General features: G+C 44.5%; 1 protein-coding gene across 1 annotated transcript; it reads left to right on the top strand.

Moving 5' to 3' along the window:
* The first annotated feature begins 9,375 nt into the window (after positions 1-9,375).
* On the top strand, positions 9,376-14,255 carry LOC149314293 (interferon-induced transmembrane protein 1-like). Its single transcript, XM_089520796.1, has 2 exons — positions 9,376-9,735; positions 13,492-14,255. Exons 1-2 carry the CDS (start codon positions 9,451-9,453, stop codon positions 13,651-13,653), a joined length of 447 nt encoding a protein of 148 aa, XP_089376922.1. The 5' UTR covers positions 9,376-9,450; the 3' UTR covers positions 13,654-14,255.
* Positions 14,256-15,984: the final 1,729 nt, after the last annotated feature.

Below are 15,984 nucleotides of genomic sequence, written 5' to 3'. Positions count from 1 at the left end.
TTTTTACCTGCAAGCATTCCTACTTGGCATGAAATCGGTGTTTAAATAAAGCGATTCTTCTCCTCCATACCTTATTTGGAGCTGTCAATCAATAGTATGTCAGAATGACGTAACGTTAATCCGGAATATTTGGAAGCGATTTATCTTTTGGCATCGTTTCCATTTCATTGACTGTTTGTGAATTTAGCGAATTTAGGAAAGCGAATTTAGGAAACCCAAGCTCTTTCCAGAGGAACTATGGGATAGGTTTTGCATGACAGCATCCCCTCTTCATGTCTCCCAAAAGACAGCCAGGGAGAATCCCTTCAGAGAGCCCAGAGATCAATGGGGGAGGCTTCTGGCAAAGCAAATTTAAGAAACCCAAGCTCTTTCCAGAGGAACTATGGGATAGGTTTTCCATGACAGCATCCCCTCTTCATGTCTCCCAAAAGACAGCCAGGGAGAATCCCTTCAGAGAGCACAGAGATCAATGGGGGAGGCTTCTGGAAAAGTGAATTTAAGAAACCCAAGTTCTTTCCAGAGGAACTATGGGATAGGTTTTCCATGACAGCATCCCCTCTTCATGTCTCCCAAAAGACAGCCAGGGAGAATCCCTTCAGAGAGCACAGAGATCAATGGGGGAGGCTTCTGGAAAAGCAGGGAGGGAGCACTCTTCCCAAAGATTCTCTTTCCAGGGTTGGAGGAGAAGGCAGATTCCGTTTGAGAAAGGGAGGGAGAAAGGCTCTATCCCCCCCCCCCCCCATTGATCAGAGCCCTTCCTTGCCTGGGCGAGATCAGATGCCTCCTCGCGAGGAGCCTTCCCTTCCTTGTCTGGGCGAGATCAGAGGCAGGGAATGCCTCTTGGAGAGGAGCCTTCCCTTCCTGCCTCTCCTCCGTTAGAAATGGGCTCTCCCCACACAGAGGGGTGAGGGAAGCAAAAATGGCGACAGCCATGACAGATGGGGACAGAAAGGGCAACTCCCCCAAGGCCAGCCCCATCGCAGTCCGCTCCTCCCATCCATCTAACACGATTCAAAGGCTGTCGTTCCTATTTAAATACTCCGGTTCCTAACTCGAATCAATGGAAAAACATAGGTTAGACCCTAGTGTTTTTTTAACACGCGTTAAATGAGGAAAGCTCGATTTAAATTTCTATCCCGCTCTACGATTCGATTTGTAGTGGGGACGATTGCGGGTTGCTCTAGAACCATTCTAGGTTTAAATCGGATCCTAATAGGAACACCACTCCTTGGATTCGATTCAGAACGCGGGGTTTCACCTAGTGGGAACAACCCCAAAGAAGAGGGTGTTCAGTCAAAGCTTTTAGAATTGGTGGAATTGCAGAATGAAACTTCTGACACTGTTTCAGAATACCTTCACAGTGTTGTTGTACATCAAGGAATTGATGGGAAAATTAGCTCATTTGGGGGAGACAATACAAATACCAATTTTGGAGGTTTGTCAAGGAAAGGGACAAAAAATGTGTTTACCAAACTGCAATCTAAGCTGGGCAGAACAATTGTTGGAGTTGGGTGTCTTGCCCATATTTTGCACAACTCCATACAAGTCGGGGTTCACTATCTCTCAGTCGATATTCACACTACTATAGAGAGGGTGTATAATTATTTTTTGATATTCACTGTTAGGGTTGCATCGCTTATGGAATATTGTGAGTTTGTGAATGCAACATACCATGATCTCTTGAATAGTGTAAAAACTAGGTGGTTACGTCTCTTTCCAGCAATTGAGAGGTTCTTGCTGATGTTTGAACCACTGAAGTCATATTTTTTGTCTACCAATACATTCCCAATTCATATTACATCTTTTTTCTCTGATGAAGCTGGGGAGGTCTATTTTTGGTTTGTACATTCACAAATGAGTCTCTTTCAAATGGCTATGTGCAAAATTGAGAAAAAAGACATTTCAGTTAATGAAGTCAGCTTGGTTTTAGAGAATGTAATTAAAACTTTGAACGAAAGGCATAGTCAAGCTTTCCTGTCGGCAAAGGTAAAGACTCTGTTACGTGATCTACCTGAAACAAGATCTGTAACAATTAGAAAAGAATTTATGTCATTTTATGAACAAAGTGTGAAGTATCTGTCAAAATGGAGTGAGTCTCTCTCTGAACTCAAACATTTTGATTGGCTACTTCTGAAGTCATCAGTTTCATGGGAAGAGGCAGAATGTACTTTTTTGTGGCTAGAGAAAAATAGCTGTTGAACGATTGATGAAGGCAGGTTGTTTGATCAGCTGACAAAAGTGAAGGCTTTTCTGTCCGACTCAAACAGATTCTGACTTGAATACTTTGGCACACAAGAAGTGGGTTTTATTTTTTAAAAGCTGTGTTTCAGAAGAACAATATTCTGAGCTTCTGAAGGTAGTGCAGTTTTACTTCTCTCTTAGAGTGTCGCGGCAGAGAGACGCAGAGACAGGAATGGGGGTGCAAAGCTTCTTCGCTGGCCAGGTCTTGGCCAGCCCCTTTTATTTACATCAAGGTTACATTAGGTTCACATTATCTCATAGTACATCAGAAGGCAATTTGCAGAATCAGGGACCAATGTGTATTCAGGAAAATCCTAATTAGCAAAGGTAGCAGGATGTGTACACTGTCTCAGCCGAATCAACATGGGCTTATCCAATTATGGATAAAGCATTGTCAACCAGAAGGTGAGTCATGACCTCGTGGTTTGCCAGCAAGGCCATCACATCCTATTCTCGGTAGACATTGCTATCTTGGGAGGGGGTGCACCCCCTGGGCTTTCCAGGGGATGCCACATCTCCCTCTTTTTTGTTTTTTATGAGCTGATGTACATACCCTGCGACCAGCTGCTTTTCCGCGGTTGTCATTGATTTGCGAAAACATAGAACACAAGGTAGGGATACATTGGATGAGATGGCAAAATAGGATCATAACACAAAAATGATAATGCCACGTACAAGAAGTCTTTTCAGCCAATGAAGGTCTGGCAAATAGTAAATCAATCAGCTTCATAATCCAGAATATCCAATGTTCTGGTGGACCTGAGTCAGGTAAATCATGTAGTTCTACAATCAAATTATTAATGGAACAAGAGTTATCTGACAATTTGAAACAACACATGTCTTGACGTCTTCACACAGCAAAAGTATTCAGTTGGGCTATGGAGGTATATTGTAGTCAGAGGTGAGTGTTACTGCTCTCTGAACCCTGGAAACATCCAAGATAGAAGGGTGTTGGAGAACAGGAACAAGCCTACTCAGACAGCACTGTGTGCCATCAGACACATTGGCAGGTATAGAATTATAAGTTTGACAGTTACAATTAAAAGACTATCCAGGTGGCAACAAAACATGGATATATATAAATGAAACCTCTTTTCGCAAACATTTTGATCTCCCCTTTGATACCACTGGGCTGAAGGGGTTCCACTGGTCAAACATAATAAACCAAGTACAACAGTTAACATAGAATTATGGGTTAATACAGCACATATTTTTGATTTCTTCACATAGCAAAAGTAAATAGTCTATGGCTGCTCCATTGTCCAGAGCGGCATTTCTAAGTTCATGTTGTTCATGATTTAGCATCATGTGAAATTGTTGATTGGGTTGAAATATTAGGTTCTGCGGGTTTAAGATACTTGGCTGATGTCCATACTGTGCCTATTGGGGTTGACACTGCTGCACAACCTCTTCCCCAAATGATGGGGGTTGCTGGTCCTTTCCGCTGTCTCTGGCAACTGTCAATATCACACCAAGAGCCACAGCAGCAGGGAAAATGAAGAAAAATGTTTCTGTGTTGGAAATAAATAATTAGACAGTGCAATTAAATTATTCCAAGCAAATCAAATACAACAGATATGACCCGGTTCACAACCTTTTTGTGTTGATTGGGGGGGTTGCATTCCCCCTTTTTTGTTTATAGAAGAAGGCTATCCATAGGGAAAAACATAGAAGAATGGCAATAGCAGACTTTAGTAAAGAAGGTAGGATACCAATTTTAGCAAAAATGAGGAAATCTATTTTAGCAAATCCTTTTCTGCAAGCAGACCTATGGAGTACAGGATTAAACTCAAAAACAAAAAGACGAGGTAGAGGAGAAGGAGAGGTTTCCCTCCCCAGTAATCCCACTATAGCTAACCCAGATGAAGAGTAAGAGAGACAGATAGACTGTGCTGGTAAGAGAAGCTCTCTCTCTAGGAAACAATGTATAAAAGAAGGAAGCAAAAACAACACAAATGTAGGAAGAGTACAAGAAATTCAGACTTATGTATTGCAAAAGTGTAGCACAAATCCAAACACATTAGCAGACAGACAAATGAACAATTTCTAGGTGCAAGAGGACTAGAATCTGTTTCTAAAAATGTACCACAATTTAGGTAGATGGGATATGTAGTCCTTTAGCCATGAGAATATAAAGCAACCTAGACAAAACTTTCTTCCTACTTTAGCCAAGACAGTTTTTACAGATAGACTATGCTGACCAGAGTGAGGCTTAACAGCAAGGAAAAAGACTCTGGAGAACAGGAATTAATCCCTATCAAAAAACCAATGCAGCAAAGACCTTTGGACTAAAGGAAGGGAGCTGTCTTCAGATTTGCAAATCACAAACAGCCAAACAAACAAGCAAATTAACAGATACAAGCAACAATTAATAAGATCCACAACAACCTTTAGTTGTTGCAATTCTCCAGCCAAGCCTGGGCAAATCAAACACATAAAGGAGACAGAGCGCAAGCCAAGCTGACTACTAGAAGAATGAGACATAGTTTTCCAAGCACACTCTAAGTACTGATTTTATTCCATAAAATGGTATGTTCTCTTTGTCTGTAAGATTTATGCATCCAAAGAGAATTTCAATTATGCTTTATCACAACCAAAAACGCAAAATTAACACAGATTTGAATGGGGGGGGGGGGACCTAGAAACTCCTGTCCCTTTACAATTTCCACAATTAAATAGGAGAGAACAAACTAAAGGCATACAGAATCCTCTGAAAATAGAATGTAGAGACAAAAAGTTGAGACAGTGTCCCTCTGCCTGAGCACATGTAGAGTGCCAGCAACAGAAAATAGTGAGACATTTCTCAATCTCAATTTTGCAAAGCAGGAGCAGAAGAAGGGGGGTCCTTACTCAATTTGGAATTTCCTACTGAACGATTTTATCCACTTGCCTCATGGGCACAAAGGAAAATGCAGAAATACAAAAAACACAGACTACTGAATAAACTGGACTTACTGAGGGGAAGGAAAACTTCCTGTCTTTTAAGATCCCAACACTTACCAAAGTTCTCTGCAATGTTTAAAATGCCTGTAGGGTTTTGTGTTTCTCAAAGAGCAGTTTCTACGATTCCTTTCCGAGAACTACCTTCTGAGGTCTTTGTTCTGGGAGCTGAGGCTGAAACAGTGTGCCTGACCTCTTGCTCAAGGAGCTGGGTTGAAGCTGAGACGGTGTCATCCATTTTCACTGTTTTTCCCAGGGAGCTGGGCTTTTGCCTCTTCCAGGAAACACATCTCCCAGTGCCACTCCAATCTGAACCACGAGAATGGGAAATATGACCTCTGAGGTTCCCTTTCTCTGGCATGTCTGGCTGGAAAGGTTTCCAAAGCTTGGGGTTTTGTGGTTGAGTCCATGCCCTGTTTTCTGGGGTTTTGACCCTCTTGGCCTCGAAGTGCTTATTTGGGGTATGGTTCTGATCTCTCTGTTTGTAGACTGTAGTCCGAACAGTAGCAGAGGTGTCTCCAAAAGAAAGTGAGACATTTTTCTTTCCGTTTGGGCAAGGGGGGCTTGCTTTCCTGAGATTTACAGAGCAACTAGTAATATAGGGGCTCTTGGAATGGAGTCCCTTGGGGGTCTCTGGCAATTTCTGCTTGCTATGGTGAGGCAGGCCTTCGGGTGTTTCCATCTCTCTTTGGGAAATGAGAGAAGGCTGAGTAGGGCTTTTAGATGGATCTAAAGAGTGTTTTTTAAGGGAATTTTCCCTAGCTTTCTTTTTTGGGGCTCGGGACTTTTCTTGTCTCTGTGCTATCATCAGATGAAATTTTGTAGAGAGCTGCCTTAGGTGCTGGGAAAAGGTTTCCCAACCCGCAAATAGCTCTGACTCTTTGATTTGGCGTCCCAGAGACTCCTTGCTCTTGGGATGAAGTCCTCAATATATTTCACCCATGAACTCTTTATTCATAGCTTTGGAGGGGAGAGCTATTCTTGCAAGCAACGTTTTCCTAGCCATGTATGTTTCTGGACCCTCATTTGTTTTTTGCTCTTGTGCATAGTATAAATCCTCGGCCAGTTGTCCTGGCCACAACAGGCTCAAGATATGTCCCATCCAGGAGTACATATCTTGGGACAAAAGGTTTCGACACATCACTGCTGCTTCCAGGTTGTCTCTGTCCACAGAGGACATGCACAGCCTAGCCAACTGTGTCAGATGAAATCCTGCAGCATATGGATAACTATTTGCAGCCCGAATCATCCATTTTATGCTCGTTTCCTGATTTAAGGGACCTAACAAATCTGCCATTATACATGCTTCTGCGATGGAGAAATGGGTTTGTTCTTGATTTGACGTTGCTTCCCATTTTTGAACCTTGGCTGCCAAAATGGAATTTTCCTCCTTGAGGAGGTTGACTTGGGCTATCAATTCTTTAATCTCTTTCTTCATTTTATTGGGGAAAGCCCTAGCAATTTTGGGAGCTTATCTGAGTCTTATCCTCCAGTGGGAGGATGAAGGGCAGAAAAGCTGAGAAAACTTACTGTTCCTTTCCTTGGAAGAATGTCCTCCAAGTCTGTCATGAAGCTGTAAAGCCTCTTAGACGTGATTGGCTTAGGGTTTAGACCCAATTTTTAGCTGAAGTTGGTGGATACCTTAAAAGGTTTGTCCAGTGAAGAGTTTGGGTTAAAACCACTTGCTCCAAATCAAATTTGGCCAAGACCTTTAGAGATTTATTGGCATTCCCTCCACCTTTCAACTCAGGTAGAGTTTAAAGCCAGGCCACTTCTAGTGTTCTGACTTTAGGATTTTTCTGTGCTTCAGCTATTCCTGCTTCTACCGCTCCCAGCCGGGGCCTTACAGGCGACAAGGGAGGAGCAACCACTGGAACGGGGTAACCAGGTGGATCTCCTGGAGGAGCTAATGTGGCTAGAGGAGCGGGGGGCTGTGGGCAGGATTTTGGGGGCCGTGGATTGGCTTAGCCGTCCCACGGCCGTATTTACCACCTGCCAGGCAATCAAATGGGGTGCCGCGGCACGAGGCTCAGCCTTAAGATGATTGCCTATCTTCTCCCATTCCTCCGCAGAGAGTATTCCCCTCTCTGGGTACCAGGGACACTGGCATGAGATCTCTGCGACTAAATTTTTAATGTCTCTCCGGGTGATTTGTTTATCCCCTGACAACCGCTTAACTATAACTCCCTATCGTGAGACCTTTGCTTGGCGGACAACGTTCCTCCCATACTCACGGGATCCTTTGAGGATGTGCGCGCAGACTATTCCAGTCGAGTGAGCTGGGCCAAAGCCACCTTCTCCGTATCACGTCGGGGTCACCAGCTGTCGCGGCAGAGAGACGCAGAGACAGGAATGGGGGTGCAAAGCTTCTTCGCTGGCCAGGTCTTGGCCAGCCCCTTTTATTTACATCAGGGTTACATTAGGTTCACATTATCTCATAGTACATCAGAAGGCAATTTGCAGAATCAGGGACCAATGTGTATTCAGGAAAATCCTAATTAGCAAAGGTAGCAGGATGTGTACACTGTCTCAGCCGAATCAACATGGGCTTATCCAATTATGGATAAAGCATTGTCAACCAGAAGGTGAGTCATGACCTCGTGGTTTGCCAGCAAGGCCATCACATCCTATTCTCGGTAGACATTGCTATCCTGGGAGGGGGTGCACCCCCTGGGCTTTCCAGGGGATGCCACATTAGAGGACATAATGCCAATGTAGAGAGAGTTTTCTCACTGATGAATGCCCAGTGGACTGATGAGAAGAATAGATTAGCTTTGCCATCTATTCGGGCCATTCTGGACATACAGTACATGGCCAATGAAAGTTGCTCTGATTTTTACAAACTCATGAGCAGTGAAGAAAAATCAAAGTATCTTGCAAAAGTACACACTTCTGAGAAGTACAGTTGGTGCAAGAAACCTGAAACTGAGGGCCCATCCACATCCACTTCTTGTTAAACCACCTTGATGTTAAATATGCATGCCCATGTTAAACCATGTTAAGTGTTAAACCCAAAGGGTTTGGTTATGGAAGCAACTGAAATATGTAAGAAGCTATGTTAAATATAGCCATGTTAAATGTTAAACCATGTTAAGTGTTAAACCCAAAGGGTCTGGTTATGCAATAAGCCTCCGAAATATGCAAGAGGCCATGTTAAATAAAGCCATGTTAAATGCCCAAATGTGTGTCACGTGTGTTTTGGAATGGAGGGGGGTGGTTTGGCCAGAAAGGGAAGTACATTTCTGCCATCTGTCTAGGAATAATGCCAAAATGTCATCCATTTTGATCATGCCGAACATGCATTTATATTACCATTTTTTAAAAATCATCCAATTTTTTTCACGTGTCCTCCATTTTTTAAAAAAGTGTCGTACATTTGTCCTGGTTTGGAGGTCCTGACTTATGGCAACCCTACCTCCATACCATCTTATCTAAGAACAATGATAACAACTCCCTTGTTTTGGATGTCCTCCATTTTGAGCATGACTATGAAGCCTGAATAGACATCTATGTGTTTGTAGCTTTTACAGGTGGTCATCATGTCCTCAGGTTTCAAAAATGTTCTACACTTTGAGCATGAGTAAGAAGCCTGAATGTACACTTGAGTGTTTGTAGCTTTTTATGGGTGGTCACATCCTCCATTGTTTGGAAGGCCCTCCATTTTGAGCATGACTCCGAAGCCTGAATTAACACTTTGGTGAGATAGTTTTTGGTGGGGTTTTCAGGCTATGTGGCCATGTTCTAGAAGAGTGTCTTGCTGACGTTTCGCCAGCATCTGTGGCTGGCATCTTCAGAGAAGCTTCTGTGAGAGTTTTGAGCTTTTTATGGGTGGCCATTATCTCCCCTTTCTTTCTTCCCCTCCAACCCAGGAAGGCCCTCCATTTTGTGGTGCCCTGGCAGTGGGGAGGACCTCTGCTCCCCCTGACTCCCCCCCCCCGCAATACTCCAAAGGCAGCCTTTGAGAAGTGGCTGAAAGTTTCCAGAAAGCTTCCCTTAAGTTTCTATTCCTCGCAAGGCAGTCCCCCAGTAGTTCCCAGAGAAGGACATGCCCTCCTCAGCCTTCCCAATCGCAAGAAGAAGACACCCATAAAGGGGGGAAAGGGGGGCAGCAGGGGGCGGGCAGCTCCTCCCCTCTGGCCCCCCCAGCGCCTTCTTCTTTGTCTCCTCCTCCTCCTCAGACAAAGCCAGCCTGGGAAGGAGGAGGAGGAGAGCGGGGCTCCCGAGTCCTTTCCAGCCCCTCTCTCTCAGAAGGAGACGCAGCCAGAGGAGATGGCCAGTGGCGCCCAGTTCCCCTTCCCTCCCCAAGGCAATGGGGCCCTGCCCCGCTACGAGCAGCTGAAGGACGAGCACGACCTGGGGGTGCTGAGCCCCGTCCCGGCCCCCGCTGCCGCCCCCCAAGGCCCCGGGGCCCCCCTGGGCTCCGCCACCGTCATCCACGTGCCCAGCCCGGTCTTCGTGGCGCCCCCCCGCGACCACCTGCCCTGGTCCCTCTTCAGCACCGTCTACCTCAACTTCTGCTGCCTGGGCTTCATGGCCCTGGTCTTCTCCGTCAAGGTGAGCCAGAAGAGGAGGAGGAGGAGGCCTCGCCTCGGGGCCACTGGGCGCGCGTCCACACGGCAACAAGAGAGAGAGCCCCTCGGAGACCACTTCAACTCAGTGCTAGAGGGTTCGGGGAAGTGGAGGTGGTTGTGGCCCCATATAGAATGCCCTCCAGCTTCCCACCCTTCTGCTGTCCTTTCCCAGTAAATGAGGACCCCCCCCCCCCATGTCCTGTAGTTTGGGTTCTCCTCCTCCCACTCACTCCAATAGATTTCCGTTTATTATTGCATTGGTGATTGGGAATTTTGAATTGCTGTGTTGGAGGGAGGGATAATGGGTTTTATTCTGTACTTTATTTTATTCTTTATTGTGTATTTTTATTTGCATTGTGTAAGCCGCCTCAATCCATCTGGAGAGGCGGGGTATAAATAAAAATTTATTATTATTATTATTATTATTATTAAACTGGACTTCCCAGAATCCCATAACATTGAAAGTTTTAAAGTGGTGCTCAACTGGGTTATTTGTTTCTGCAGTGTGGATGCAGCCATTGTTTCCTGCTCCAGGAGGGAGGGCTACCGTAAAAGTGATGAGAAGAGGAGGGCAAAACCACCACCTCAAGAGTGGCCTTGCCTAGGGAAACCTTAGGAAATTCAGGTCGACCTCAAGGCACACACACACACACACACACACACACACACAATTTAATCTCATTCCCTGTTCTGACTTCTCTGCATGTTCCAGACCTGAGATTTAGGGGCATTGAGTTCCTTATTTTGAGGATGAATGTGTGGGGTGGGGATCTGATGCAAATCTGTTTGGCACATTAGGAGTGTTCTTGAATCTTGGTCAGTTAGATCCAAACCAAAGCTTAGCCCAATGCCAGGTGGTTGGTTGGCTTTGCAAGGAAAGGAGCCTTGGGGTGTGGGGATGAAGGATGGGAAGCAAAACTCCCCCCCCCCCCGCACACACACTTTTTGCTTTGCTATGCCTGTTGTTGTGTGCCTTCCAGTTGTTCCCAACTTATAGTGACCCTAAGGCAAACTTCTCAGGGGCTTTCCTGGCAAGATTTGCTTGGAGGAGGTTTGCCATTCCCCTGAGGCTGAGAGCATGTGACTTGCCCCAGGTCACCCAGTGGGTTTCATGGCGGAGCTGGGAACTGAACCCTGGTCTCAAGAGCTGTAGACCAACACTCAAACTACCATGACAAACTGCCATGCCTAGTTGCTTTCAAATACATTTGGCTTCCTTCCAGCAATTCAGGTATGAAAGTCCTAACAATGGAACAAAAGAAAGCTAGGGAAGGTTTGGTTTTCCTTTCCTGCTGCTAGGTGTGCCTCTCTAACAAGAAAAGACTCAGCCCTGCTTAATATGGAAAATGGACAAATGTGCATGTGGCTACCCCATCCTGTTCAGTATGGCCCTTTGTAATATAACAGGTCTGGGCAACGTTAAGGAGTGAGGAGGCAACTGGCTCCTTAACTCACAGTTTCAGAAAGTTCAGCTTGTAACTTGGCAGCTGCATCTTTTTGTTATCTGAGAGGAGTCATGTTTCTCCCTCCTCCCCCCCCTTGGTTTACACATGCACAGGCATCACTTTGCAAATGAATGCTGTCTGCCAGGGAAGACTTGAACAAAAAAGTATATGTTGATACAAAGGCTATAGTCATGGTTTTTGGTCTGCCACACACAGTTCATAACATATAAGTCATGTCGTGAGGGTTCTGTTACCAGGCCATGAACATGATTAGAAGCGGTCATAGAATCATAGAGTTGGAAGAGACTGCAAGGGCCATCAACTCCAACCCCCTGCCATGCAGGAAATCTTAATCAAAGCATCCACAACAGATGGCCATCCAGCCTCTGTTTAAAGACCTCTAAGGAAGGGGACTCCACTACACTCTGAGGGAATTTGTTCCACTGTCGAACAGCTCTTGCTGTCAGGAGGTTCCTCCTAATGTTGAGGTGGAATCTCTTTTCCTGGAGCTTGCATCCATTGTTCCCGGTCCTGTTCTCTGGAGCAGCAGAAAACAAGCTTACTCCCTCCTCAATATGACACCCCTTTTAAGTATTTAAAGAGGGCTATCATATCACCTCTTAACCTTCTTTTCTCCAAACTAAATATCCCCAGCTCCCTAAGTCATTCCTCATAGGGCAGGGTTTCCAGGCCCTTCACCATTTTAGTCGCCCACCTTTGGACATGCTCCAGTTTCTCAATGTCATTTTTGAATTGTGCCCAGAACTGGATGAAGCTTTATTTGCAGGAATACTATTGAAAAGATCCAGAGCAAATGCATCTGTGAGCACATTTATCATCTCCCTTAAAGGCAAGATCAGCATCTTCACACACTCAACTTTTCTGCAGAGGGATTTAGGATTTTAGTAAACTGAGGTGTATCCAACCCAGGGATAGGAAACATGCAGCCCTCCAGACGATAGACTGCAACCCCCAGCATTCCTCACTATTGTGTGTACTGGCTAGGGCTCTTGGGACTTGCAGTTCAATAATATCTTGGAGAGTCACATAATTCTCACTCCTCATAGGGTTGGACTGCAAATAATCTGTTACCCAGCAGCCCCATTTTTATTTCACAACCTACCCTTTGCCTCATTCCCTTGGAATTTAGGCTGAGGTTTTATTGAGGAGATGAGAGAGGAAGAGTAAAGAAGAGGGTTTTAAAGCTTCATATATTAAATGCATATCCAGGCTGATGAATCTCTGCTTCTGGGTAAATGGTTTCTCCATCCTTGCTATAGGATTCACACATATTTAATATGAGATGTAAATCAGAACCATTACCATGCCCTTTAGTTGTATGTATAAATACAAGGTGATAAATGGACACAAATCTCACATGAGAAATGACAGTACCCAAAAACTAGCTGCATAGCATTTCAACCTTCCTGGATATACAATACATGATTTACAAGTTGTAGTCCCCAAACAAGGAAATGACAAAGAAAGAATAGAAAGAGAAACAGCTGAATTGAATTACAGTCGGCCCTCTCCTTACGCGGGGGATCCGTTCCAGATCCCGCCGCGTAAGGCGAATTCCACCTATGCTCAAGCCCCATTGGAAACATACTGAGGAGGGAGCAAGCTTGTTTTCTGCTGTTCCAGAGACTAGGACCCGGAACAATGGATGCAATCTGCAGGAAAAGAGATTCCACCTCAACATTAGGAAGAACCTCCTTACATTAAGGGCTGTCCGACGGTGGAACACACTCCCTTGGAGTGTAGTGGAATCTCCTTGGAGGTCTTTAAACAGAGGCTGGTTGGCCATCTGTCGGGGATGCTTTGATTGAGATTTCCTGCATGGCAGGGGGTTGGACTGGATGGCCCTTGCGGTCTCTTCCAACTCTATGATTCTATGATTATTTCTTATTAAACAATCCATTTCCTAAATAGCATTCTGTTTCCTGGATAGCATTCTGTTTCCTGAACTCGTGTGAAGACTTAATCAGAGTAGAGAAAGTTTCTAGGGGCTCAGATATTCTAGGTTTTTTGTATGGGGGGTGTCATATCTTTGCTTATCAAGTGATGCCAATTTTGGTGTCTTCAATCAACAGCCTATAGTAAATTCCAGTGGGCACTTCAGTGACCATCATCAGGATACAAGCGTGGGATTTTTACGTGCTACCTTCTCTATGGTTGCGGGGGTGGGGGTCATTTTTGGTCTGGTTTGATGCAAAAGCAGAAATTCCTCAGCTGTATTTCTTCTTGCTTCTCTTTTAACAGTTCTTTGTCTCTCTCCCCTCTTGTCTCAACAGGCAAGAGATCGCAAAATGCTTGGTGACCACAGTGGAGCAGGGAGCTACGGTTCTACTGCCAAGTGCCTGAACATCACGGCTCTGCTGCTGAGTCTCCTGTCAGTCATCGTTCTTATCATCCTTGTATCCACAGAGGGTATCACCATTGCATATTGGCCATAGTAACCCCTGCTATACTGGGCTGCAGAGTGGCTTCTTTTCAAAAACTCTTTCACATCCTTTCCACATCTTCCTTTGCTTCATAGTCTTCTACTCGGGTAATCTCTTAGTGGTTGTTGTTTGGTTTGTTCAGACACTGTTGGGTAATATGCCAGAGAGAAAGGCTTGAGAGTCTAGTGTGGCATATTCAATTATGTCATTCTTAGCTTTGCCAAGATGGAGGTGGAGTTGCTTCTGTTTCATATGCCATGACATGGAGAAAGTGTATTGCTTCAAGACTTTGCTTTTTCTCATTCCACATGACCCAGGTGCCTTTTCTACACCTTCTACTGACTTTGACCAGCCACATTTTCTCTTCTGTTGAATGTAGCCAACCCCAAAAAGCCATGATATGGTTTGGAGATGGAGGATCACGTAAGAATCTGCTTTATTCCAGTCAAATAAGGGGATGGATGGAATGGATAGGAGGGCTTTCTAGCTCTTCCACCTTTTTGCAAAATTCTCCACTTGTCATGTTTTCCCTATTTCTTTTGTAGTAAGAGATGCTTGTAAAACTTGTTTTGATAACTATGAATAGTCTTTAATACATTTGTAGGAAAAAATAATTGTCTATTTTTATTTTGTTTCTTCACTGGGGAGCCAAATAGCTATTGAAAAACAGTCCCAAGGGTCACATGCTGCAATTTTATGATTCTAGGGGTAACCAGTAATGATGATAGGATTTCCCTTGCTGGTGGTCTTCAAGACAAGGCTGGGCAACTGTTGGTTGTGAATGGTGTAGCTGAGGTGCTCTTGCATTAAGCAAGATTGCCTACAAGGTCCCTTCCAGCACTTTGTAGACTAGATTGCCTACAAGACTGCTTCCAACTCTAACAGTGCATATAGGCAAGACACAGGTACTCAATTTGGTCCAGGAGGTGGAGCACTTTTCCTATGTGTGTGGTATGGGGCAGGGCAGATTGAAGGGAAAGGACAGAATCTTGCATGTTGTGAAAAAAACAGAGGGAAATAAATTGTTCCCTCTTGTTTAAAACACTAGAATTCAGATCATCGGACAAGAGAGACAAAAGGAAGTGCTATTTCCTACCGTACATAGTAAATATATACTGCAAGAAATGGTGATAACAAGATATGGCAATCTCATCTCACCACTGGCTTAGATGATTGGTGGAGGGGCTTTAAGTCACTTGTCAACTTATGGCAACCTCATAAATTTCCTAGGATTTTCTTAGGCAAGGAATATTCAGAGGTGGTTTTGCCAGTTCCTTCCTCTCAAATATAGCCTACAGCACCTGGTATTCATTAGTCTCCCATCCAGTTACTAACCAGGGCTGACTGCTTAGCTTCCAAGATAAGACGGGAGCTGGTGCCATTAAGCTGGGTCTGCATAACTGTAATTGTGCAAAAACAATTGATTTAAAAAAAAAAACAACCTAAAGGCATGCTGGGTAAGTCATGAGGGAGAGGGAAGGGGTTAAGGGAAAGGACTGAAAGGAAGCACGATGTCAGCAGCCCCATTCACACAAATGGAATAAGAGCTGTGTTGCCCGCCCCAAAACCAGTATTTTGCCAATTTGATTTTGGCTTGCAGGTGTGCAGTGTGAAAGGGACTGGTGTGATACTTTCCTAAAACTCCTTATCTTTTGTAACCAACAGCCATGTACTGATAGGAGTTGGCCTCCAAAATTATTTTTGGATGCCATGTTGGTTGGGGCTGATAGGAGTTGGCATCCAAAAATAATTTTGGATGCCAACTCCTATCAGCCCCAACCAGCACAGCTGTTGGTCAGGAAAGATAAGTTAAGTTCTTCACCCCTAGAATGCAGCAGTAGAAACCAATCTGAGGGTCAGTAGCTGGCTGGAATAGAAAAAGTTTATGCCACCCATCAGAAAGACAGGAGAAAATGGGAGAAATTATCTTCCCTGAGTAAGGAGTTCCAAAGTTTCAATACTTTAACAATGAAGGCCATTTTATGTTGGCAGAAAACATTGATCTGATGCTAGGAGTACATGAAGAAGAGCTTCTGCAGATCCTAATGCACTGGAAGATTCCTATGAGAAATGTTTCCTGGGACTGCACCTGGTGAAGTGGCAACAACAAAAAATAACAACACATTTGCTGGAAGATAACCTCACACCAACCTGTCCCACCCTCCAATCTCCACTCCCATTCAACCCCAATCCTGATTCAGAATGCAGGTCACATGTTTTTTCAAAAGGCTTGTAAGATTACCGTTGTGTATAGAAACTGAGGTGTAAAAGGTTTTTGTTTTTTTTTTTTTTAAAAAAAATTGCTTTAAAGCCCCCAGGCATAAAAAAGAAGTGCTTTCACTT

This window comes from Sceloporus occidentalis, unplaced genomic scaffold, assembly GCF_023333645.1.
Source record: "Sceloporus occidentalis isolate IW3139 unplaced genomic scaffold, rSceOcc1.0.p SCAF_4, whole genome shotgun sequence".
Taxonomy (NCBI): domain Eukaryota; kingdom Metazoa; phylum Chordata; class Lepidosauria; order Squamata; family Phrynosomatidae; genus Sceloporus; species Sceloporus occidentalis.
The sequence above is the reverse complement of the archived record's forward strand: the minus strand, read 5'-3'. Positions and strand labels throughout refer to the sequence as shown.